General features: G+C 40.9%; 1 protein-coding gene across 3 annotated transcripts in view; it reads left to right on the top strand.

The window, feature by feature from the left end:
* Nucleotides 1-11,160, top strand: part of htr4 (5-hydroxytryptamine receptor 4) — a 143,982-nt gene extending 132,822 nt beyond the window's left edge. For all 3 annotated transcript variants that reach the window (XM_088604722.1, XM_088604721.1, XM_088604723.1), the window contains one exon: nucleotides 4,387-11,160. In XM_088604722.1, the coding sequence (XP_088460848.1) occupies nucleotides 4,387-4,474 (88 nt within the window). In that variant the 3' untranslated portion in view covers nucleotides 4,475-11,160. The remainder of the gene's footprint in view (nucleotides 1-4,386) is intronic.
* Nucleotides 11,161-26,387: the final 15,227 nt, after the last annotated feature.

The raw sequence follows: 26,387 nt of genomic DNA, 5'->3' as shown, positions 1-26,387 counted from the left end.
AATTTAGATCATGTGCTACTTCTGTAAAGTAAATTGGAAATGATGGGTTTTTTTTTTACAACCCCAGCCACTTTCAATTTTTAGTCAATCCAGTTTTTGGGGAGCTCTTATTGTGTGGCAAATCAGGGCTGTCCTGGCAGTCTCTGACCCCTCACACCCCTGACACACGGCCCAGATTCGAAACAGCAGTCAGGGGATTGTGGGGCTCAAGCTGTACTGTCAATGGAAGCAGTCACTCTGGAGTCCTTTAACATCTGAGAGTCTTGCCAAAATGAGAGATGAGAACTTGCTCATGTTCTCTTTCTCTTCCTCTTTTGAAGACAGGCTTATCGAGATCTTAGCTTTCAAATCGAACAGGGTAAGCTTTAAAATGAACAGGGTGAATTCGGTTTTTTTCTGAAGTTATCTGGTGAGGATGAAGCCGTGGAACCTAGCAAAACTCAGGGGGAAGGAGGGTCTGATTATAGTTTCACTTCCACACGGGGCAGAATGAGGATGACAATAAGAATGAGGTTCCACATGATCGTAATGGCTGTCCGTCTTGTCAGAGATTGGTTATCAAGGACCGTAAAAGACTCTTGGATTCACTTCCCTGCTACTGAATCTATAATTGTATCATTTCTGTCGACTGTATATCTAAGCAGCAGATGTCCACTGAATCCTCTCCTGTTCAATTCATTGGCTTGACAGTGTATGAATTGGTATTGGAAATTAAGGTTCAAGACACACGACCACTCATAGTAATAACTTTTAATTCCCTAAATTACTTTTTACTTCCACCAGCCCCCTTCACAGCCTCAGTCACAGTAGTTTACTCCACATGGGAAGGTCTGGCCCATCCCTCAGTCAAGCAGGCTCCGGCTGGAGAGTACAGTAATCCCTTGCAATTAACGAGAGCACACACTGCTTTGCGAGGTGCTGTGTCAATCTCTTGAATTAATCCTGAAAAGAAGCCTGCTTCAAGAGGAGCATGTTGAAGCCGGTCTCTTTCGAGGACGACGCGCCAAGGATGTAAGTTGGCAGTCAAAAGAGGCTGCAGCACATTCCACATTAAGCCCCTAGCTCAATTTCTAATCTAAATTTAGCATCACTGATTATTTTAGTAATGCCCACCTGATTTGGAATAGCCAGATATGTGTTTTGTCACGTCACACGTCAGGTCTGGCTGCTACAAACCCCATGACATACAAAAGGGGGAACAGGAGGACTTGTGAGCCAAACACCTTTTAACGCATCACGGACACCGCAGTCCCGTACCAGAGGTTCAGATCCTTCACCGACAGTGCAGGAAAAGTGTAAGTGTCCTGGAGGCCACAGGGGTCTCTGACGCTGTGTATCTGACTAATCCCCCTCTCTGAAGCTCTCAGCCAGTTGTGCACAAATGCTTGGGCAATCCTGGTCATAGTCCACTACTGACATGACTCAGGCTTGAACCCGTGATCGCACAGAGCTCAATCTGCATTCCGGCGAGCTCCTTTACCAGCTGGGGCACTTGGGAAGCCCACTCAACCAGTTTCCTCAGCCAGACTCTCTTTACGATCTGCTCTGAGATAAAAGGCAGAGGAACTTTTTTCATGAAAAAACACGTCTTTAGATTACTGTTCTTAGCAGTCATATTATTGTGCATTATTCTTCTAGCTGCAAAGGTGATCTTGGTGCCCATTGCTGCATTGGAAATGCAGTGCTGTTTTACAGCCCATTTCAGATTCCCATATTCCTAACATTGGAGTGGGCCAAAGCCTGCACTTATGCAGCTCGGTGGAAATCAGTGACCCCTCAAGACCTGTAGCAGGAGGTTATTTGTTGAACGGGACAAATACTCACTGATACTGTAGTTGAGGTCACCAGGCTCATTTCATTTGGGCCCTGAGCTGACACAAGGCAGCTCTCCAAGGTATCGCTGACGAATTGATGTTTGGGTGATGAAAAGCAGAACAGCTGAGCTTATAGCTATCATTGCCTATTGCCCTTTTATTGTATTTCCATTCCAGGGCTGCTGTTTTCCCATTATCATCCAAGAATTCAGGAATGAAAAGGTTAAGGCTGGTGAAACAGGCGGGGTGAGAGGTTAATAGTGCTGATAATACCTTCACTATTGCCATTGCGAGCAGAGCCTCTCATTGCTTTTGTATTGCCAGTGTGTGCTAGAGCAGTAGCAGTAAGAGGCAGCATCACCTTGTGAACGCAGGAGCACACAGTTAAAGAGGAAGACGTGCTGGAAACAGGGCCTGACTAGGCAGCCAACGAAACCACATACAGGTGTGCTGCAACAATTTCTTTCAAACCAAAGTCTTCCAGTTAGCCATGCTCCTTTCTGTCTTGTCATTGCAATCGTTTTCTAACGCGCCCCCTTTCTTTTTCGAATTAAAAGGTGCAATTATTTTCTCGTTTATTATTTGCTCTCTTCGCAACCTGGCTTACATCTGCAATCCCCCATTCCACACAGGAAAGATCCACACAGGAAGAATGAGGTCCAGTCAAAGCCCACTGTGGCTGTCATGCTGTTAGCCTGCAGTCTTTGGATTCTTTTTTGCTCTCCACTAGTCACATAAAATAAACAAGCTCTTTCTGCAGACTCACCAGTTATAAAATGCAGCCAGTTAAAGTGTGTAGTTAAAGGATCGACAGGGGATACTGCTGGAGTACGTCTGTTGTGAGAAGCTGCAGGGTTAATCCGCAGCCTGCTGGAACTGAGAACTGATCAGTCAGGTCGTTGCTTTTCTTCTTCTTTGGAGTGGAAAAAGAGGCTGTTTCGAAACCATTCTGCAATTAGCATGCCACTTTTTATGAGCAGAGTGGAGTTTTAAAAGGCAGGTAGTTCTTACACTAATAACATTTGAAAACTGGAAGCCACCTCTATGCACTGTTTTTTTTTTTAACCTCTATGCACTGTCAGATGCTTGGCAGTTCTTCCTTATTTTCCAGCTGTGACATGGAGTAGGGACATTGGATTGCACTGGGCACTGTGCTTTGTGATTAAATCCAAATTAAAGTCTGTCTTTTGAGATTATGTCTTTTTCCTTTACTGTAATGAATGATGATGATATCCCTGAGCTTCCCTCAGGCTCACGTATGACAAAATAAAAAGTAAGGAGAAACTGCTGTGAGAAGCATTTGAGCAGTATAAGCTCACACTCCAGTTTAGTCACTTCCAGAATGATATATACATATATGATTATTTTTGTCCTAGACCTGGCAGGAAGTTATTCATTTCTGGGATTCAGAGAACTGTAAAAGAGAAGTATAGACAGGGATTTACAAGACTTTAATCTTGAAATTTTCAAATACAGCAGTACAAAATCGAAACTAACCAGCTCTTCCCCTTACAAAAGATGTCTGCACTCCAGTGAGGGTAGGAGGCACCTGAGTTCTTCTGATCAGAGCACTGAACAGCTCCAGGGAGATGGCTCCTTGGGACCTCTGGAGCATCTGTTAATTTGCACATGTATTCTGGGAAGCTCCCTGGAAAAGCTTTCCTCCATATTCTAAGGTACACTATTGCAAAGCTACAACTTTCCACTGTCAGCTGATAGCTGACAGGTGTGATTGCACCACTTAATGACTCTGTCCTTTACTCACAGGCTTGTTAATAAGAAGGCATGTCAGTCCGTTAAATCACCTGTCATGGTTCATTTTGGAGCTCTGGGATATTCACTACCCAATTCTTTCTCATTTTGAAAGGCCCTTGTTAAAAGGTTATCTGAGGATGTACAGTTAAGAAATCGTGGGATTTGTTTTTACTGAAATAACCGCAATGACTTCTGACTATCTCTTACAGAAGTGGAAACAGAATAAGACATTCTGTGGACTTTTATACTGGTGAGAAAGGGATGTGTTTGACATCTAATCTAGGCGTTTCTAATGATCAAAGTGACGTAATGTTGAACTTTTTTCCTGTAGACAGTGGATGTGATAATTGTTGTTCTTAGTGATGCACAGTCACTGTGGATCAGAGGGAAATTTTGCATCAAGTCCTGGAGAAGATCAGGTGCATTGTGTGTACCACAGCCTTACTTTCCATTACTCTTCTTATGAATAGTAATAGGACATATTGTTTTGTATCCCCAGTGTTTCATCTCAGTTTCTACTACTGTATCAACAACTATATTGCACAGAAGAACTGTCTCCTTTCTCAAGAATAGTTTGGAGCTTAGAGACATAGGCACATAGCAAGGCATGTTAATCATTAAAGCTCCCACCATTTTTTAGTAAATAATTTGGCTAATGCTTTTACCCGAAGCCACTTATATGTGCGCCGATTTATACAGGTGGGTATTTTACTGCAGCAATTCAGGAGAAGCACTTTGCTCAGGAGTGGAACTGCAGTCAAGAGGCCTGAGAGGGTCACAATAAGACCATGAACTCTTACCTTCCTTTGTCTTTCAGGTATACAGTGCTGTACAATGGAAATCACACAGAACAGGAGAAGCTGTCGCTTCAGAATGATACAGAATCCCAAGAGTCCTGCTTCTGATGACCGTGGCATTTCCACCTATGGATGGGAGTCATTATGGGTGGGAATGATGGGGAGAATGATGCCGTCATACTGGAGAGCACTGTCCTTCCCTCTGACATAAGAGCTGAGGGGCCGCCTTCAGATCCCTCACTGCGTGCCCTTTCAGACTGCTGTGGCGATTACTGGCATTGCCGCTAGCAGAACACCGCGAAGGCTATTAAACGTAATGAAGAGGTGAACAATAATTGGAGAGACAGAACTGAGCGAATCAATTCTGAATATTTTTTTATTGAAAAAAAAAATCAGAGACTCGTACGACACTATCCCTCTCATTAAAATCACAATCTTTACCTCGTCGTCCTAGATCTCACCGGTTTTTAGTGCTATTCCACAAGAACTGCCAAAGGTAATTGACTTCCTGAGTAGTACATATTTAATGAAAATAAAATGCCTATCGTGAATTTAAGAAACATAAGTGTAATGCCACAGATTCCCACTTTAGTTTTCTTTTCTGGTGTTTGGCGTGACAGTTTGGCCATGCTGAAGGCTTTTTCCTGCTCTTTTCGGGAAAAAAGTAGCCTATTTATTATGTCATCATGTTCAACTTACTTGTCATTCCAGATAAGAACAGAGCTGGCCTCAAAGGTGATTGTAATCCTGGGTTTTCACTTCTTTGCTGGCCTGAAGAGAAATTGCCCACACCAGGAAATGTTTCAGGAATGATATTATTCCCTGGAAACTTCCATATCCAAATCCCTTATTCCCGTCCATTCTTTCCTCATTTTCTTCCACCACACAACAGAAGTTGGTCATGAACCAGCTTTTCATATCAATGTTCAGTGACATGACAACTTCTTGCGAAAAACAAAATAAAATATGCACTTGTTGCCTAACTCTTGGAATATAGTGAAATTTAATTTCAGTATTAGAATCAATAAGAAACAGCTTGCTTGCGGCTATATACCTTTTGTTAAATAATCATGGCTACTTTTTCTCACAAACTGCACAGGATGCTGCCTTTTTTCCCCAGGAAAATTGCAAACACAGACAGCATGGCCTTGACAGCCAGAGAGTGAAGAGTGCGTTTTTTAACAAGCGCGGCGCATTAGTGCTTTTGTAGCTCGTCAGTAATTTCTCCTATCGAACAAGAGAAAAAATACAATGTACAAAGACACGTTATTTTTTCTGTTTTTGCTGTTGTATTTGGACGGCTGTCTTTATTGCCTAGGATCTCTTCCTTTTTTGGTGGTTACTGGTTCAACATTGCTGCGTTTTATTCCAGCTGTTTAGTTTGTTCTGCACCCATTGGCAAGTTAACACTGACACAAAAGTCTGTCTGTAACAGTTTTTACTGGCCACGATGCCGGCCCAAGATGTACTCTGCCCTGTTGTTCGTGGATGTGAAGTTATTTTGGATAGTAATGGCCTGCCATTTGCTTTTTTATTCCACCTCCATCCTGTGTCTACATCTTTGGAGCTGCTAGCTCAGAATGGCACACAACCGAGTGCCTTAAACGTTGGACTGCACACATTATTAAAACCGATCAGAGCTGTCCGCATTTGTCTCTGCGTGTTTCAAAACACTTTAGCAAAATAAAAAAATCACTTAGAATTTATTCATGTGTCTCATCCTGAAGGATTCCAAAGCACTTTACGTATAGGAACGGACGCGTTTCATCCACCACGGAAAAGAGGTATCCACCTGGGACTGCAACCCCACTACACAGGTGGAGAACTAAGAAATTCCTTCACCAGCTGAATTAAGGAGGGATATCGGGGAGAGACCGTTCAAGCCGAAAGAGGAATTTAGTCAGGACACTGGTGTTAACACCCCTGCCCTGAGATCTTGAATGAGTCAGGCCATCAGTATGCCATCTTGTGTGAAGGACAGTGCCTAGTGCAACTGTGTTTCTGGCCCCCATACCGGGGGCATCAGTTTGAGAAATCCTGCTCCAGAGGGAGGAACACCGCCTTACTGACCAGTCCTTTCTTAGCTTCTTACTGACCTGGCTTTCTTAGCTTCTAAGGTCTGACACAATCAGGTTACAAAGTGGCAACACTGTGGCCAAAAACCATAACAAGAATGATTTCCTCCATGTATACGAGTCACACAACACCCAGCAATACAGCACTTTGTTTTAAAATCCTATTCACCTCCAAGGTGTCACATACAGCTCTCATATCTATGTTTTCTGGATCCAGGCTTGATTTGAGTTTCAATTTGTTTTTCATTCTGCGTGAGAGTGCTATCAGAATGTGCTGATTATCATGCCAAATTTTGGGGGCAGTAGGTGATTGTACATGAGGCAAGTGGTCATTTCAGGACCCTGTCCTTGTGCACCACTTAGCTGCTACAATATGAAACGAAACCATCATCCCACTTTGTGGGGTGAGGAGGAAATTGCCAATAACCAATCACCTGAAACCCCCCTCGGAAATTCATCCCTGCACTGTAAATAAGTTCCCTAATGTCTGTGATTGACTTGGTACAGGCGAACATGTTTCTAAAAACTGGTTGCGGTCATCATGAGTCAACTCAGGCTTGCAGGAAATCTCTTTCAGAACGTGCGTTTACATTCGGGTGACTCATTTTCCTGCGGTTTCATGGTGTCCAATGTAGCACAACACCCCGAAATTCCAACCTTCTGACACGTGCCTCTTCCCCCCCGGTTTAATCGAAGCACTGTACATTGCACAAATAGAAGAGATGAAGGGAAATGTGAACAATTCACCTGAAATTAAAAACTGCTATTTCTTGCCTCCGTGCTCTCCCAGTCGGCTGGAGAGAGTGTCCATACTTTGTCCAACAAAAATCACCCCTGGATTTGAGCAGAACTCCACGTCCACAGAGCTGATGAAACATTCCACCTGATTATTTTTCTACATTCTTGAAACTGGCAATGTAGTTATGTTTGTGGAACTTAATGGACATACAAATGGACTGTGTTTAGAGTTTGCATTAAAATTTAAATTAAATGCCTGGGCTGTCTGGAAGCAGCTTTTGTATTTAATATTAAGCAGAAGATGTGGATGTGGATATACCTTCCTATCCCAAGATGCTTGGCGTATAGGAGGGAACCCACTAAACACACATTAAAAGGTTTCAAGGCTTGTTTTTTTCTGATAACACATTTTTTTCTCCCAAAATACTGTACAAATACAGACTAATATTAGTGCTAAGGCCAGTTATAAGTCATCCGTACCACAGGAATATAATACTGTGATTTGCATATATAGAAATCCTTTTTTTCTAATACATGGTATGCTTATTTTTACCCCGTAATGTACAGCAGTTAAAGTGTTTGTACGGAATGACAAATTAAGATGAATGTTTATTATTAAGATTTTTCACGAAAGCGGATTGATTTCACGTAATTCGCTGCTTTAAATTGATAATAGTCATTACAGCATCTTTGACAACAGTCTCAAGATGGAAATGCAGTGCACTCTGGTTGCTCTTTCCTAATATAAAAGACAGTTTCTTCTCTTACATACTGCAGTACAATCGCCATTTCTTCAGCTTGCTAATAGCAAAAATGCAAAGCTGTCTAGAAATGTTAAAATTAATAGATTCAACTTACCTCAACCTGCCTTAGTTTCACATGTTAATTTACTATTAAAATCGTGTACAAAAAACATTCAACACTTTAAAGCTGTAAAAAGACTGAACCATGTGCAATTAGTTTAAATTTAATGTAATTTATATTATGGAAGATTAAGAACTGAAAAACCGAATTTAATTTTGAAAATGTGTCTTGTGATTTAGTGAACAGAACTTTATAGAATTTTGTATGCAATAATCTGACCGCAGCAACCAAATTCCTTTACGGATTTGCAAAGAATGTAAATGTGTGAAATCTTAGTGTCTTTTTAAACTTGTATTTTTCCATGTGGCTGAATTGCATTGATCATCCCAGAACAAAAAAAAAAGAAATTAAGAATGTAAATAATCCTGTGTATATAGACACTGACACCTTTTATATTAAGAGTATATATAATATGAAGAGCTTAATTACAATGACAAGAAGCTAACGAACCTGAAGACTATAAGGCAGCTTTTGTGTTTGTATTGAAACTTCCGCACTGATGTGTCATTGTGATTTGAGGCACAATCGGGATCATTCAAGAAAAAAAGTGATTTTATAAGTCAGGCATCGGAGTAACCAGAATACACTGACCTTTTTTGATTTGTCCCCTTAAAAAGTATCAAGGACAGTACGACAGTACGTCTGCAGGTTTGCTTTAAACCACCTGCACCTGAAACGGTGGCAGAAGCTAATAAACCTTTTTTAATTAAGCCAATAATAAGCTGTTGTTTGGTGATGTTGTCAGTGATTCTAGTTATTGCTGTTGCCTCTGATCCTCATGAGCTCATGAGCTTGTCCCCTGGTCTAGGGTGGCAGTGCACCATTCTGTCCTCATTTCCTGGACATAGAGACAGCATGGAGATTAAACTGGGAAGGAATCAGAGGGAGACAAACAAAAACGTTTTGGGGGGAGTTTTAAAGGGGACACATCAGAAGCTTGCACTTGAAAGGAAAGATAACTTGTGACGTCCTTCATTCTTTTTCCTATTCAAACATGCAGTCATTTCCTTATCAATTTGTTTTTCTAAAGACACTTGACGTCTGTTGTCCTCCATGCTGTTAACAGCTTTTCCATGTTCATCTGGGCTATAATGTGAACTGTAAAGCCTTCTCAGTCCCTGCTGTGAATTTGGCCAGCTGATCATTGTTACTTTGTCTAACAAATAACGAATAGCAAGACTCTGTTGCTGATGTGATTGAGTCTTGACCCACAGATCGTGGGCTTGACTTTGGTCACCAGTAGGGCTGTCTGTCTGTAAATTCCAAGCATCTGCCTGCCTTTGCATTTTTCTCTTGTCAGCTTTACAAAAATTCAACTGAAATGCCCATGAAAGATGTGAAAGAGCCTTCCTTTTGTGCTACACTAAGCAATGCACAGAATGAACTTGCAATTTACTTGCTGAGTGTATCCATAATGAAGCATTCTAATAGTCTTCTTTTAATAGAATGTCTAAAAGACTAAATCCCTTGCTAGCAGATTTTATTAACTAACACAGGAATGTCAAGTGGAAGCTCACATATACAGTAGTAGACAGAATTTAAAATCCATTACCTAGTACCTGCATTCATACAGTATTAACCGCTGGAGTTAAGAGTGCTTAAATTAGCTTTTCTATTTTTCAAATAGTTTAAAATAGGTGTCCTGAAGCTAGCAAAGAAATATTAAAGTATAATCCAGCAGAGTAAGCTTTTATATGTGCTGAGTATAAAGCCATCATTTAAGAGGTGTTTGCAAACAAATAATTTGAGCTTTTATTTCATTTTATTTCTGCTTTCCTTACCATTACCTTACAACAATTAAAGCTTTAACCATAGTGTGCACATGGGCTGCTAGCTGCTTTAAAATGTGCTCCTGTCCACTCATTAGTCATTTTTAACTTGTATAAAAAATCAATGTAGGAATGCATAACAAGCAGTTATGTTAGAATGAGCAGATGAATCCAGAGATCAAAATGAATGTAGGGGCAGATTCTCTGTGATAAAAATAATTCTAACCACCACTAGTTTCCCAAGGAAGAGAGCTCTGGCCACAGCATCACCAGCATAATGAAGCTGGAGAGCTTCTGGGGCAACAGCAGTAGTCTGCCTGGGCTCAGTATCATTACTATTGATGGTATAAAAACCACGTTGTCCTGCCATAAAATCCTAAGAAGTTGGAAAACGCACATAGCTGTAAATATTTATCTACATATACAGAAAGTATCTATATATACTGTAAGTTTCTATATACAATATCTCCAGCAGTTCCAGTTCGAAAGGCTTAGTGAGGACAAGAGTTTAAAAATCAACCCTTGACACTCAAGCTCTGTGTGTGTTTCCAGGGAACTGCTCTAATGCTCGCAGGGCTCAATTTCCAAACAGTGTCTGAGGTAGACAGCACTGCTATTGTAAAATGTAAAAGGAAATGAAACCAGCTGCACATTTAGAAATTTAGGAATTTATCAACTGGCAAGAAAGCTTACCTGTAAATTTACAGACATTCAATTGATGGATGGAGTCAGAGCTAACTCATGCATTGTGGTCTGTGCATCAGGTGACTGCCTGTCAGAAGAGGCAAAGAGGAACATCTGTTTAGAGAAATGTACAAATGTTGTAAAAGCAATTTTGCTGATTTTGAAACAAGGTATATTAATGTTCAAATATTTATACATGCTATACAGTGTACGGCACAGTATCTTACAAATGTTGTTTAGTTAAGGGAATGTGCGTTTTAGTCTCGTTATGAGGAGAGGTGGAATTTTTGAGAAAGCTAACATAAAGTACAGGTGATAAAATATTAACCGGGCAAGTAATGGGCACTAAGATTAAAGTTTACTTTTAAAATGTGTTCCCAAATGTATTATATCTCTCATTTTGATTCCAGACTTCCTAAGAATGACAAAAATATTAACTACAACTGAACTACTCACATCCCTCAAAGGGCAAGAATTCACAGCATGAACAAAATGTAAATCTAGTAAAAACATTGTACAGAATTTTTTTTCTGTCACTCTTCAGTATTTATTTTAATGGAATAAGATGAGTATTTTCATGTAAAGCTTCTCTTTCAGGGAGCTAAGTGTATTACTTTTTTCTGTTGCTATGTGACAGCTTTAATAAATACAAAAATGAAGAGATGTTAAGACGCTGGAGTCCTTCTTTGTAAAAAAATTAATGTTTACTTCCATTTTACTTCAAACTGAGGCAAACTGCATGTTCATACAGTAGTGGCTGGAAAATACCAGGACAAAATCAAACCAACTCTACTCCCTGGGACTTAACTGTCTCATCCATAATACCACTCATCCCATATACACAAATCATTCCGCTATGCAAAGATTAAGTGCTTTCAGACTTTCAAAGGCTGTGACATTTATGCATGATACTGCTAAAATCTTTGTACAGAATAAGAAGCAGAAAAAAATTAGGACAATTTCCGTTTTCAACATCTTTGCATTAAAGGAGGTTTTCAGGCTTTTGGTGGAATTTCCCTCTGTGTCTGCCTACAGACACACAGCAGACACCCGATTGCTGGGTTGGATATCTTGCTTTGAATCACATTAAGGCTAAGTTTGTCAAGTATTAGAGGATAAATGGACTGAGGGGTGTGATTCACCTAAACGGTAAAGGTAGCTTTTTTTATCACATGCTTTCATTTCTTCTCTCTCTTTGCCATCTACTTTTTTTGTTAAGATGAAGAAATAGTCTTAACAACCTAATCATAAAATCCCACAAAGAAAGTTAGGTGTACAAGTTTACACAATTCAAATGGTTTAACATTTTTCAGTACTTTTGTAAATGCAAAATTGGTATGGACAACATCCCACAGCGAATCTAGAGAAGGACATTTACTGGATGCTGCCCGAATCTGCCTCCCTCTTTTTCCTTCTGCTTGAACAGAATTGTGTAGCTGGAGACAGGAACCTGCAGATCTGCACCCACTCAGCACTGAAAGGCCTGACTTATTGCATGTGGCTGTCATGAACTGTAATTGATTCAAGTCATCAATCGCTAGCTTCTGTGTGCATATTGTCCATACAATATTTGAACTACATAATGGGGCTTCTGGCTTTTCTGCAAATTCATTAACTGTAATTTTACATTGCTTAAGATTAATTTATGAGAGCACATTTGCATCAAGGTCTGATAACCTAGTTTAGATGTGCATTTAAAGTGGGGTTTCAGCTTTTTCCTTTGAGGATCCCCCTGCAGAGCACCCCAGACAGGACAGACATTTGGCAACACTACAACATCTAGTTCAGGGGTCTGCAGCTCTGGCCCTGGAGAGCCATGGTCTTGAAAGTTATATAGGCAAACTTAGGCAGTCAATATGCAGAGATCTAGAAGTCTTGTTGACTCCTCCTAATTAAGCAAATGATTGATCCCATTAAGTGTTCCAGAGCTCAGCTGGAGCTCACTATGGGTCAACAAGAGCAGGGTTAGTCCCATAACTACAGGGATACACCTCTATTTACCATGAACAGAAGATAAAAACTCAGAGTGATATTTCCTGACACTGTACAAACCCAAATTGACACGAGCTCCTCCACAATTCGCAGAAGTATCCCACAATATTTCAGCTACTGTGGTATACGTCAGCCTATTTTCATGCATATTTTCATATAATTGTATAGGGTGTACTTTTATGTAATTGTAGTAGTGTTATTAAGTATAGGAACATTAACCTCTAATATGCAAATATCACAAGTTAATGCTGAATATCTTTATCTCTTAATATACCATAGATCTACACAGCATACCCATACATACACAGACCACATAACTATTTATGAATCATAAAGAAAATAAGGTGGATATCTGATCCTGTAATTTGCTGGGCATTAAAAAGGCCAATATGAGATGTATCCATTCTGTTTTAATATCAGTTATTATATCTTGATTCAGTATACTACTGGGAAGGTATTGTGCTGATTCAATTTCCTTCCACTAAATCCTTTTGGTTACAGCTGTGACTTTTGTCATTCTGGGTTTGCACTTCTGAGTTCAATATCTCATTCTGGTTTAATCATCAAAGTAATTTGATGCTTCTTGACCCTATAGCTGCTTTCAAGTAAACCAATAACACTTACCCATGCACCCAGAAAGGGAAATCAAGCCCCTTTCTTTCTATCTACAAGCAACTGAAAAAGTTGGGATAAAGTCCTATAAACATTCGGTATTGTTATTGAACTTTTGCATTCTCCTGAATCTTTTCACCTTTTAAAAATGGAATTCATGTCTTTTTAAGAGACATCTAAGATTTGGGGCCTTTTTTGCCGTGGAGAAAGCTTTTTGTCTTGCCTTGCTGCCCAAGCCATCAAGAATTACCGCTCAATATTTTAACACCTTCAATAAACGAATCATTAACTTCAGTTCAGTTGTGTGTAGTGATTACAATGAGCTGTATTTCAATATAAACGTGATTCTCATTTCCATTTGGGTCTGGTTTAAATTAAAATTCCAGCTCACCAGTCAGTCTCAATTCACAAATCCGGTGTGGTGGTTGGTGGCTATCGTTTCCAGAGGCGTCTAACCTTGGGAATCCAGCCATCAAGTGCTGGGACGGTAATTTGTGTTTGGTGAACACATCTGAATTTTAATTTAGCCTAAGCTTTGTAGTCACAAATAACATTCTTTCATTTGCATGCTGTTTTGAGGTCCTGACTGAACACTCATGAGCCAAAATATGATATGGCTGTATATGGCTAATAAAGGGATCTTATTAGGAACCCTATGTAAAATGAAAAGGTTCTCTTAACATTTGACAGTGCCCAGACGAGAGGAGGCATAAGTTTACTTCAGTCTCCCTGGGCATGCCCTAACAACTGAGACTCCCAGTTCTCAATCCTTATGAAGTCTGGTGAAATCAGTCTTCGCATGCCTCTTCAAACAAAGAAAATTAAGCTAATTACTAATTTTTATAACTGTTACTTTTGTCCAAAGCAACTTAGATTTGCACCTCTTTGAGCTATAAGCTACCTGGGCCATTTGGGCAGTGGTTTTCTTCAGGTGTTCCGGTTTCCTCCCAGAGACACACTGGTAAGTCAACTGGCTTCTTGGAAAAACGGTCCTGGCGTGAGCGTGTATGTGCTTGTGTCTGGGTGTGTCCTGTGATAGACTGGTGTCCCGTCCAGGGTGTACCCTGCCCTGTACAAGTTCCTGAATTAGATACAGCGGTAAAAAACAATGGATGGATGGAATGCTGGTAACATACAGTACTTCAACCAAGGGTATAACAGCATTGTCTCACCTGGATTTCGAACCCACAACCTTCCAGGTACGGGAATCACTACAATCCATTGCATGGTAATTTAAGAAAAGTTGACAGGGACTAAAGAAATGATGCTCCTTGGCAACTCATGATCCATTAATTTTCTGACAACTTAATCCAATTCAGGAAAGCTGGGGAGCCGGAGCTCATCCCAGGAAGCAAGGGGCACCAGGCAGGCTACACTCTGGATGGGATGCCAGTTCGTCACAGGGTAACGGAATTATGATATTTTATGTACGTTTCTAATTAGGTTTTTCAGAACTGTGGTTGATTTGCATTTACAATTGACTTGCAGTCTTGATGGCTCAGCTAACTTTAACATACAGTATAGTAATTTTGTATTCTTTTCTACCCTAAATGTGTTTTATTTTAATTAAATTGAAATGAATGTTTCACATAGCAGAAAGTTTCTCTGGAGGATGGTACACATCTTTCCAACTTTTTTGAAAAATAAATCATTATTTTAGAATCACCATTTCTTGTTCTCACTTTACAGCTCATTGGTTAAGCATATTCAACTATTCCACCCTCACAGCAACCCCCGGAGAGGGGTAATATAGTCGGGATGTCCCCAGTCTCTGTCAAATGCTTTTTGTTTCCTGAAAAAATACTGACACAAAAATACATCGCTCCCACTATGCCTGGCTCAGCATTGGAAGACGGACTCCCGGAGGCCCCCCTACCATCAAGTCGCCCTACGTCCGCGGCTCGGAGCGCCTGGCCTCGTTACTGTTTTTATCCTCCTGGTTCCCTGTCCCTGTTCTAGATCCCGTTTCGGCTTTTAACCCTGTCTTGTCTTGGATGGATCACCCGGTTCCTGGATTTTGGACTGCACCCCGGATTCCCCCTTTTGGACTTCCCTGAATTTGTTTTCCATGGTCAAGGCCCCGCGTCCGTCAGCCCGTCCTGATCCTTTTCGTCTCCTCCCCCAGATGTCCTTCTCCACTTACTTCCGGATTACACCGTCTGCATAGGGTCCTGAACTACTCTACACTTATTGGATGACTGTGGAAGCTGGTTATTTCCGTGCTGCACTGTCTCGTAGCTTTCATGTCATCTGGTTCACTCATCATGTCTTTGAACCGCTGTTTTACTAGATGACAGATATAAGGCTTGGTGTCCAGCACCCGAGCAGGAGGTAGTTTATCTCAGATGTAGAAACCAGCAAACCTGCAACTGGTTGAATTTGCACCCTATCGGTACAGAACAGGGGTGAGCAATTCTCATCCTGTAGTCATGGGGTGTCTGCGGGGTTTCTAGTCCTCTTCAAAGTACCAGTACCTGAAGAGCTGAAAGAAGCTGTTGGTGCCATTAAGACCGTAATGAGCTGATCGAGCTGAAGAGCTGATTTGGAGTGAAAACCTGCAGAGACACAGGCAGAGGGCCTGGTATACAGCAGGAAGAAGGTTGTTAAAGAAATAGTTGCAAGGTATGTGTTGTAGCAGCTGTGGTCAGATTTGTGTTCTTAAATCAGTGAATATCACTCTGGAGAGCCGCATTGCATATCCCTTTGACAGCAGCATGAATATCAGACACATGAGACTAACAAAACAGAACAGAACAGAAACAAAAGGAAGCAAAATAAATGCCCTGATTGTGTTTATTTTGTTTTACACAACCACAAAGCTACAGTCCGAACTACTGCAGTTGATTTGCTTAATCAAAGGACTGGTTAGCTGCCCACTGAGTTGGATGAAAACATGATCTTCCATCAGCATCATCTCAAAGGCGTGCGTATTGATTGTCCCACATGGAAAAGGAGATGACAAAATATTTAGAGTTTAATTTTTCTTTGGTGCTGTGCATTAAACCATACAGAACCACAAAAATAAGTTTTTCCCTGTTCCTTAATCAAATACAGAGACACACTTCATTAAAACAGTTCAAAAATGTCCATTTGAATTGGAAGAGCAGTCACAGGGCTGCTTTTAGTTAGAGAGCACAAGTGCTGACAGAGCGAAGATTTTTTTTGGAAAGAAGAGAGCTCTGAGCAGCACAATTAAAGATCGAAGACATGCGCTTGCTTGGACGGTTTTCAAATACTAAATTATTACATTGGGCAAATGTGAAAAAATAAGCCTCAAAAGCACAGCTATTCGAAGATCACACATTTATTAAAACAATTTTCTTTTCAAGGCTGCAATTGAGCAGTATGGTGAAGCATAACCAGTAAAAGTGTCCAGAATCTCCTAATTAGGTTGCAAATGAGAATGCTGTTGGCAGGGTTGTCTCCCCAATCTGAACTGTGGTGTGTGGAGAGTTCAGCACACTGGAACAACTGTTTGCTGAAGACCAAAGCGGCACATCAACCATCCAACGTACGAATTTAAGGAAGAAATGCTGCAGCCTTTAAAACCATTTAATGTTAACTGTTACCTTCAATTCAAAGCAACAGGTGATGCTCAAAGCACAGCACTGGATCAAATCTTTGGCTTAATCAAAGTACTAATTATAGTATGCTTATTTATTTTAATTACTTTTCTTCCCTCTAATCTTTTCAGGTCGTCTGGCAACTCTGCATTCTGGATGTGGCAGGTAGGTGCCCATTAGCTCAACGGCTCTGTTGACGCTGTCTAATTATGTCTCTGTGGGTGAGTGCTTTGCTGCTCTTCATTTTCCTGTTTTAGAGATTGGACGCAGTTCATCGCGTTGGGGGTGTGTTGAAATGAGGCATATTTCTGAAATTAGCATTGCCACTTGCTCCCTAAAACTCCAGGACACTTTGACACCAGAGAGATTTTCAGAATTGCCTTTAAACTGAAAGAACCAGGCGTGCTGAGCATTAAACCTCTGTTAAATTGATGTATCATCTGGGGGAGGGGGGGGGCAGAAATGTTTTAAGAAAAGAGAGGAATTGCCGAGAAAAAACAGTCACAATACGACAATACAAATACAACCAGTGACAATCCGAAAGGAAATCTCTTCACTATTTTGATTCATTCAGTTCAGTAAATTGTTATATTCTATATTATATTTGGTATCACTTTACTGACATCTACAAGACTATTACTTATCACTTTAAAACTACGCATAATTGCGAGTTAGTCAGCTATGTTTGTCTCTAACATATGCCTCTGAACACATGTATTAGACACACAAAACGGGGTTTATTTAAAAAAGTGTTCTGTATTTGTCCTGCGCTAAATGTTTCTCTAGTGAAAAATCCAGCTCTGGCCAGCTTGGATTCTGAGCAGGTCAAAGCTGGTTTGCTGCTGGTCAAGCTGGTCAGCGGACCGGGCATCAACTGGTCAAGCTGGCCGTTTTCCTAACCAAGCTGGCGGTAGGCTGGAAGTCAGTCGGTCAAGCTGGTCCTTGTATTTGTTCACTTTTATTACTGGTCAAAAATATAATAATAATTTGATACTGCTATTGAGCAGAAATAAAAGTTATCGAATACATAAAAAGTAATTTATTTGTGTTTTCATCAATAACACGAAATCAATGACATCGGTTGTAGTGACAATTCACAGGAAAATGAATTGATTTGCAGCAGCTAATGCAAACTAGGCAGCTGTGGCTGATAGCAGCTCCATCTGGTTTTAGATGGTCAAAGTAGCTACCAGCAGCAACCAGGTACCAGCTGTCCCAACCATACCTGGAGCTGGGCACCATTTTGACCAGCTACAGCTGGATTTTCCAATGGGGTTTCTCTCATTGTCTCTTTTTAATACGTTTGTCTTTATATAAAATTACAGGGAATGGAATGAGGTACTTTCCAATCTGGGGCACATGCATACAGTATAACGTGTGTGAGCACATGTACAGTATATAACATGAAGCTCCTTTCAGACAGGACGGCCGGGTAAGTATGTCCTGCCCGGTGTCGTACGGAAAATGGCGTATTGTAACGGTGCTGCAGTTATTTAACGCATTAAAGCGACTGAGTGCGGTTTTGTGCTGAGATTCCTTGTCTCATCCGCAGCCAAACAAATTCCAGTTGCAGGTAAGCGAGTCAGGTAGCAAACTATCCGTTTATCCACCAGCAGTTCCGGTATACACGACGCCTTTGCCCCACACCTGACGTTTTGTTATTTGGAGGTACGTGATTGTAAGTCTGCGAATTCTGTAGGCGTTTGTACAAAGATACACGAATCCGGTCCTCATAGGCCAGATTCTCTCGTGTTTTCTCTGTTTAATCAACAGCAGCTAAAGATCATTAAAGAGTTAGATTTAGTCCAGTTAAAGCAATAACTAGGTAATTGAACTCAAAGGTGAAACGGAGAACCCCACAAATAATATGGTTTAATCGCAGCCCCCAAACTTCATCGATTCATTACCGAATGACCTGTAATTTTTGTGTTTATGTTGGTGACGCACCGTGAGTAAAAACAAACAACTGACTGACACACAGCATGCGTTACCTCTGCGAATTGTAAATAACTGGAGCAAAGGTTATGTTTTGTCAAGATTATAAAAAAGTTACCTTTGGTGCACACCCAAGAATAAAACGGCATAGCAATTGACGTTTAAAAAGTTAAAGAGGATGAAATCTGCTCAAGAGCATGCGCGTCTTCACCAGTACTCCAAGCGTTTTCTTCTTCAGGTCAGAGCGAGTTGTTTGACGTGCTTTCTCGTGCTATGCCGTTTTTAATCGTTCTTTTTCCAATTTAATCCCAGCAATAATATCTCCTGTCTGCGATTTTATTGTTTTGTGCACATGGAACTCGGGGTGCACAGACTGTCTCTGCTGCAGTACATTTATACAGTACATGATGCTGTAACTCTCCGGAGCCAAAATAAAAGATCAGTGGTCTAATTTAGCTCATTTGTTGTGTAGAAAGGTTAATTGCTTAGGAACACTTAAACCCGGTTTCTAGTAGTTGTGTAAGTGAGTTGTCTGTAGTTGTCCAGAAATAATATTACAAACTTGTGGGTTCTATCGGAGACTTAGTGTATCAACTTTGATAGGCATAGCAGCAAGTTCAAAACTGACACAAGGGAAATCTTTCACCGTGTGCAAATTGGTCTTTGCCTCCATTAATAAAGTTAAGGGGGCTCATTGGGAATCAAGATGAGCATGATTTTAACTGCATCGTAAGGTCGATGCCAGCTCTGATTTGTCTGAATGGACAATTTGCTGTCTTGAGTGGCGAAATGTGCTGCAGAAAGAGTGTGACCACAATTTTTGTGAACTAGAGAGGAGGAGTAGAACTTGATCGGAGAACAGCAGCCTAGAAGGGTGGATTTGGGTGCCAGAATGCATTAATCACCCTGTCTCTCAGTCTTAAAGTGGCTTTTGAACATATTGACGAGCTCCACTTGCTAACACTTGCTAGTTCCTAACACTCTGTCTTCTGTTCTGTTGGCACACTAACTACCGTGCATATTCACAATGTTGCTGTTACGGTTGCACATAGGTTGGTTTTGTTTGGTGCAGCAGTAGACACAATACATCTTTGAATGAACGTCCCCAAATTTTTATTAGAACAATCCACAGCCAGCTTGCTTTGCGTTTCATTGTCAACACTGTTTTGAATGTGAATTCAAGCAGCGACTGGTGCCAGGCCCCCTGCTTAACCTCCCCATGACCCAGTGCAGTTTCCTTTAAGGATGCAGCCCGAGGGTTAAGATCCACTAACTCGCACCCCGGGTCCCAGATCGACCGGCGCTTGGCTGTCCGGTGCTGGAAGAGCCGTGCTGTTGAACGTCAGGTCCTGAAGAAAGTCCAGCTTGCTTATCTCTCACAGGCAGCTGGCTGTCAGAGCTCTCCATCTACTGCTGCCTGAACGAAATCTCTAGCTAATGGAAAGGGGAGTCCAAGAGGCTTAAGATAGTCCAGGAGTGTGCAGATGTGAATGAATAGATCCATCTTGCTGCTCAGATTTTAGTCACGTTCTGTTTTTATGTGTTGCTCACAACCGAAGCAGGGTGTCTTGTTTCAAATTGCTCAGATAATCGGAAAATGCACAGATATTATAGATGAGGCTTTACATTCAGTTGTCGCTGATTGGCAGTGAGTATGGTACAAGCAAGAGACAAGCCGAAAATAATGTTAATTCTAGGCTATTAAACCCCTGAAATTCAACTGAGTAGCAGATGTTCATCTACAATCAGACCTAGTAGGAATAATACCTTTATCAATGTGTCCCATCAAATTAAATCTCTAAAACTAAAGGTTTATTGATTTTCACAGGCCCTCCCATATGGATTATTCTTGCTATTATTAACTACCCATGAAATGAGATTGTATTTCTCACTGTGAAAAAAGACATTATGATTTGAAGGGATGTATGTAAAATGTAAAAAAGAAGATATGAAAGAACTTGGAGAACTGTGGAGAGGTGTTTTGGAAATCCTAGCACAGGAAAACATATTAGACGCATTCATTTTTATTCATACAAATGCCAAGTAGTTGGTTATAAGCGCACAAAAATCAGAAATAAGCCTTTGTTTAATTGAGTCATATTAAAAAGAAAAGGGCTTCTTGATCCTACAGTACAATCAGCAAACGATACCTTTGCTTGCTATTTCTGGTTATAATGCTATAATAATGGAAATGATGCTATATAATGAAAAATATCATGACCGGTTTTTTCCTCATGTTCAGTGTGGACACTATCAAAATGTCTAGATATATAACTCATCAGCCCTAAGTTGCACACAGTGTTTACCAAACCCACAAGAGGCTGAACAAGCTGTCCATCAGATGTGTTCAGTGTGGGAGTTACAGTTCGCTGTCCCCTCACCCACAGCAAAAAAGCACTGATTACCAACTCTCAGGAGAGATGCTGTTTTCTCAGGGGCAGTACCATTTCACCAGCCTCTTGCCTGTCTTACAAGGTGGTTCATTGTGCCTCGGTATGCAGTTACATTACCATGCTCCCCCACCTCAAAAAATTTAAATTAATGATAGATCTAAAATTAAGGATTGCTGACACAAAAAACAGGCAAGCATAAACTGCTGAGTAGCAAGAATTAAATCCTGATAAAAATGTAAATAGATAACAGCTAAAAGCTGTCTGGCAGCCAACAGATGCCAGTCTTGGAGTAAAACACAAATATGGGCTAGTAAGCTGGCTGTCTGGAGTTTTAATAACACCAGCTACGATCCTGCAAGCACTGCTGGGAGTTCAAGTGGAAAGTTAAGTAAAAATGCAGCATTGCTCAAGACACTGCCTTTCTGTTGATTCAGATACCTCAGATATTTGTGGCTTAAGTCCAGATGTATTGGCTGTGAAATGAAAAAAAAAAGAAAAGTCAGATGCCTGAAAACCCCAGCTCTGGATTCTCCAGGGGAAATTGCTTTTCAGTCCTTAAAATGTTGTGATTAAGCTAGGACAATTGATAAAATAATGCCTTAATAACCCTCTTGATGAAAAAATATGGAGCCTTGTCATATGGTAAAACTCTCCCTTCAACAAAAGAGAAGAATTGTCCGATTGTTTCACTGTACTTCTGGTCTGGTGGTATAAGAAATCCAACCTATCTGCATCAGAATTTGCACAACACACAACATCAAGATGCTGGATGCTAGTGTGCTGGTGTCTGATCTGTTTTGTGCTCTGTGTTATACCTGAGTGAGGGCTTCACGTTTTAATTAAACTACATTTCACATGGATGGACATGGATGGTCCACCCCGCTGTCCTCTGCAGGCATTGCTCCTGGACTGTCATGATTCTTTCCTGTATTTCTGTGACCAGTACTGAAGTGAGGATTGTGGCAGTGAGCAAACAAGCTTCGCAGCTTGTTCCAGCTTTAATGGACCAGACGTTATCGAACAGACTTATATAGTCACACTCTTCTGTTCTACGTTCTGTTTGATTGCTTGAATACACGGTTGCTTCTAATAAAGGTCACATCTTCATCCTCCTATCAACATTAAAATGGATTGAAAGATCTGAACAAACACAGCCAGCTCTCATTCCTCACCTCCTTTCTGATTAATTGCCTTTAGAATAGCTATTTTGCTGACAAACTGGGGCTCTATTCAATTAGCAAGGCAACATTGCTATAATAATAACCACACTAGAATCTTATTATAAATCAGCTCTTCCTCTTGGACCTTTATTTTCATTAGTGATTTTAACCTTAGAGAAGACATACAGCTTTGCAATATGCACGAGTACATATTACTTAATAACAAGATGACTTTATGTCCCCTAAATATATAGAAATATGACTTTAATTACATGGAATTGATGTAATTGGTTGCAGTCTCAATGATAAATTGTATGCAATTAATTGATACATGAAAAAAGCCATGTGTAGCTAAAAAGAAGTCTATCATATTGATATACCGAGTCAGTTTACCAACACAATGATTTACCGGACAGCCAAAACTATTAATTAATAGTTAATTAATTGCCTTTGCTTTAATGTTCTTCATAAGAGAGAAAGAACACAGCCCAACAAGTACCTTTAAAATCACAGATCGTTTAACGTCAATTCAGCCACGTGTTTTGTTTTTACCATGTCCCACTGCGATTGCCGAATGTGAGACACTTGTAGCTCAGAAAAACCAGGAGGAAGTGTTTGGGGGAATTTCTAATCTTGACCTCTTATTTGGAACCCCAATATGAAATGTCTGGTCTGACCATAGCTAAATCGTTGCCATTGAGTCTCCACATTCTCTCTCCTGGTATCACTGGAGCTGTCCTGTCTTGCTCTACGCATGAGATGCCATTGAGCAGGTTTATTGAGTGTCTGGTTAGAGTGGGGTTTGTCGAACCCTGCCTGGCTGAGGGCCGGCACACCGGACAGCCGCACAGGTGGGCATGGGGAGGAGGAGGGGTGGTGTGAGAGTTAGGTCTGATACAGGATATACAGCTCTGAGAAACGGCAGGGCGAAGCACGACGATCTGGAACAGCCGGAGTGAAACCCGCTTGGTGGTCCTCCTCCCCTCCTGAACTTCACACGAGAACTTCCATACGGAATTCTCCTTTCCTCGGATCTGTGGACGCACTGTGGGCGGGGCATCTCGGAATGCAGCCGGAGAGGCAGTCGCTCCTGCTGAAATCTCTGATTTGACCTGTGAGGCCTTGATTGGAAAATCCTGGGATTGAGGAGATGGACACGTGGTGACAGAATTGTATTGTATGAGATCCCTTCTGGCTGGGGAGGAAATGAAAGGCAACAAGAAGACTTGCAAAATTAGTATGCGCCTAAATAAACATAATTATCTATTTTAGTGGCTCAGTCTTGCTTTGAATAAGTAAGTGCCATTACAATGATATTTAGGTTGTTATACTGCAGAGAAAATTATTTCCAGACATTTTTACATTTATTTTTCAAGTTTCGCAATTTAGAAGATAAAAGCTGAATGAAGCACATTAGAAAAGCCGAAAAGGATGGGCAAAATCACCATCATAATTTACAGCTCTTCAAAACCATTCTGTTCTTAATGAATTGCCTGCAGAACATTATTCTGGTTTATTATTTTAAATAATTACACATAAAACAGAGAATCCTAAATTAACCCGTAAGGCGATGTTTCTGTTTTATTAATGTATTCTGGGCTCTGGTGTTTATTTTGTGAATTTTTCTTTTGCATCTAGATTTTCTTTCAATAAATGCTTGAATTATATTTTACAGCCTTTTGTTGATTTAGGTGAAAAGGCCGTGGCTGTAGAAAATGGGCAGTAGTGTACAGAGTCACCATTTACTACTGGATTCAACCCATCATTTTAGTGATTAGAGTGGACAACTGCCGTTTTCCATCTCCTCCAAGGCAAATGACTTGGAAGACCGTGCACAAGCACAGCTACAATTCATCAATAAAGGTGTGGGCTGAGTACAATTTTCTTTTTCCCCTCCTATAGCACTTGGGTTTCAGAGGATGGGACTGTTGTGAACATATCTATTCCTCCTCCTCATGCCACAGAGTAATCATTTCAATTTCAGTCCAGGTCCAGGGCTTTGTCCTGCTCCCTGGCGACACAGCAAGGGCCAGTGGAGGCTGACTGATCAGCGAGCAGCCCCTGTCCACTTCCAGGTTCAACAGAAACACTTCAATCCAACGTGAGACATCCACTGACATGCCGATGAGACGCCTTTGCAATTAGTTCTGACTTGGTGAGCGACGTGTTATTTACCACAGAGACACATCTACAAAAAGGCTTCAGGATTTCTGAAATAGTAAACGTTTCTTCTCTCTTAGTTGCAGATCTGAAAGGCGGCAGTTATACAGGAAATTGGGTCTAGTCAATGTTGTCCAATGTCTGTTATCTTCTGTTTGACATTTTTAAACAGAGAATAACAAGTATAGGTTAATTCCACACTGCAAAAAAGAATTTTTAGCTATGGAGCCTTTTTGGGTGTAAGCTCAGCCAAAATGTGTTTTTCTCCCACTTTTCTGTATGGACATAGCCTCTACTTGTTACTTTGAAGCTCACACACTGATCAGATGTGGATTTAAGCCAAGAGCCTAATATGCTCTTTATATCTGACGCTGTGAAAGATTGCGCCATTATTCTAAAAATGGGGCTTCTGTGTTAGATAATGTGTATAGACTTTATGTAGCTACACCTGTGTCTTTCTACAGTGGTGGTAGTTTGGACTCTTTAAACAATACCCTCTCAATTGTTGTCGATAAAATAAAGTGTTGTTTATGGACATGTTTGTATTTTAACAGCCAAGGGGTTGTTTCTGTCATTAAATATGAAAACAATGCCTGAAGCCAGTACAGTACTGTAGACCTGCAGCTCCATCTACTGAATATTTGTGGAACAGATCTTATTAATCCTCCAGCATGACTCTTCACCAGGGGCGCCAAACTGTTCTTGTGTGATACGCGGCTTAACGTGTTTTCATTGCTTAATTAAATTGTCCGTAATAGGAGCTTTTAAAAGACACTCTTGTCTACCTTGTTGCGTTAGATACCTTAGATATTTCATCTAATATTTCAAAATTTCAAAGTTGTTCATTTAAAAGGAGCTTTTGATTCATGTTGCATTAACTATAAAACCCACCTTGGATAGCCAATTCTAAAACGCTTCCATATAATGATTATAGATGTTAATTAAAAGTAATTAGACCAATTAAGAAAGTGAGGATTTTGGTTGAAAGGAAAGGGGTTTCCCCTGTCCCTATCATGGACAGGGTTCAGTTCTTGAAATTTCCTGAAACACTTGTGGGGAGTTCCCCCTCCTGCCCCTGCAAGTGATGATGTAAAACCATCCAGGGCCCCATGTTTGTCTTTATTGGTTACAGTACTGTCATCTCAGGCTCACGTGGGTATGCGCCCCCCACCGGTGGGACTCGAACTGGGTCACTCAACAGGGACCCAGCCAGTTGAGCTAAAGGGAGATCTCCCATCAGCCCGGCGGCTGAGGTCCCTGCGATTCACAGGGAAGGGCGGTGACGTCACAACCTGTAATGTCGGCCGTATGCGTTACAGTACCATTAATGTGTGGGCACGTTAAAACACGATATTCTGGGTTCCTTTTCCATGTTTGCAGATGCATTCCGATATCACGGCTACCCCCTTACTGTCAGCCATCCCCACTGAAATCCTTGTTTGACTTGACCACAGAACGTTAAAACTGCACTTCTGAAGTGACATTTGTGTATTTTACACTCGTGACGTTCTTCGCGGCGCTTGTGATGTTCAGTGATCAACAGAATTGCCAAAAATGGTGTCAGAGCAAAAATCACAGGTGGTGACATTTCTGCGTGATGGAAAATGCCAGGCGGACTTGAAAAGAGAGGGTGATGCAGGGGTTTACGGAATACAGTCGTGATCTAGCTGGTTTCTAAGTCTCCCATCCATCACCTTGAGTTACTAATCAATGATTTATAATTCAATATATTACATCGCTCGTTTCTGCGTGTGAAGGATCTTCACCTCACTTCATTAAACAGTCGACTCGCTGCAATGGGAAATCGTTGCACGTCTTCAGAAAATGCTTGACATCAGACTGACCCGAAACGGGTTTTTTTTTTTTCAACCGAGCCTGCTGTCAGATTATTTTTAAAATGGAAAAACTGGCAGTGCCCTCTTAGTCGTACTTCGTCACTGCATCGATTCTTCATAAAGTGAATCATAACAGTTGTTTACCTTTTTTTTTTTAGTTTTTAGTTTGTTTTGTAGACGTGTCTCTTTTGCATTAATTCGCGTTTTGTGTCGTGAACGGTGCTTCAACATCATCAACAAC

The sequence above is a fragment of the Lepisosteus platostomus genome, chromosome 13 (genome assembly GCF_059453375.1).
Source record: "Lepisosteus platostomus isolate fLepPlt1 chromosome 13, fLepPlt1.hap1, whole genome shotgun sequence".
In the NCBI taxonomy this organism is placed as follows: domain Eukaryota; kingdom Metazoa; phylum Chordata; class Actinopteri; order Semionotiformes; family Lepisosteidae; genus Lepisosteus; species Lepisosteus platostomus.
This window is presented reverse-complemented; position numbering and strand designations above follow the sequence as displayed.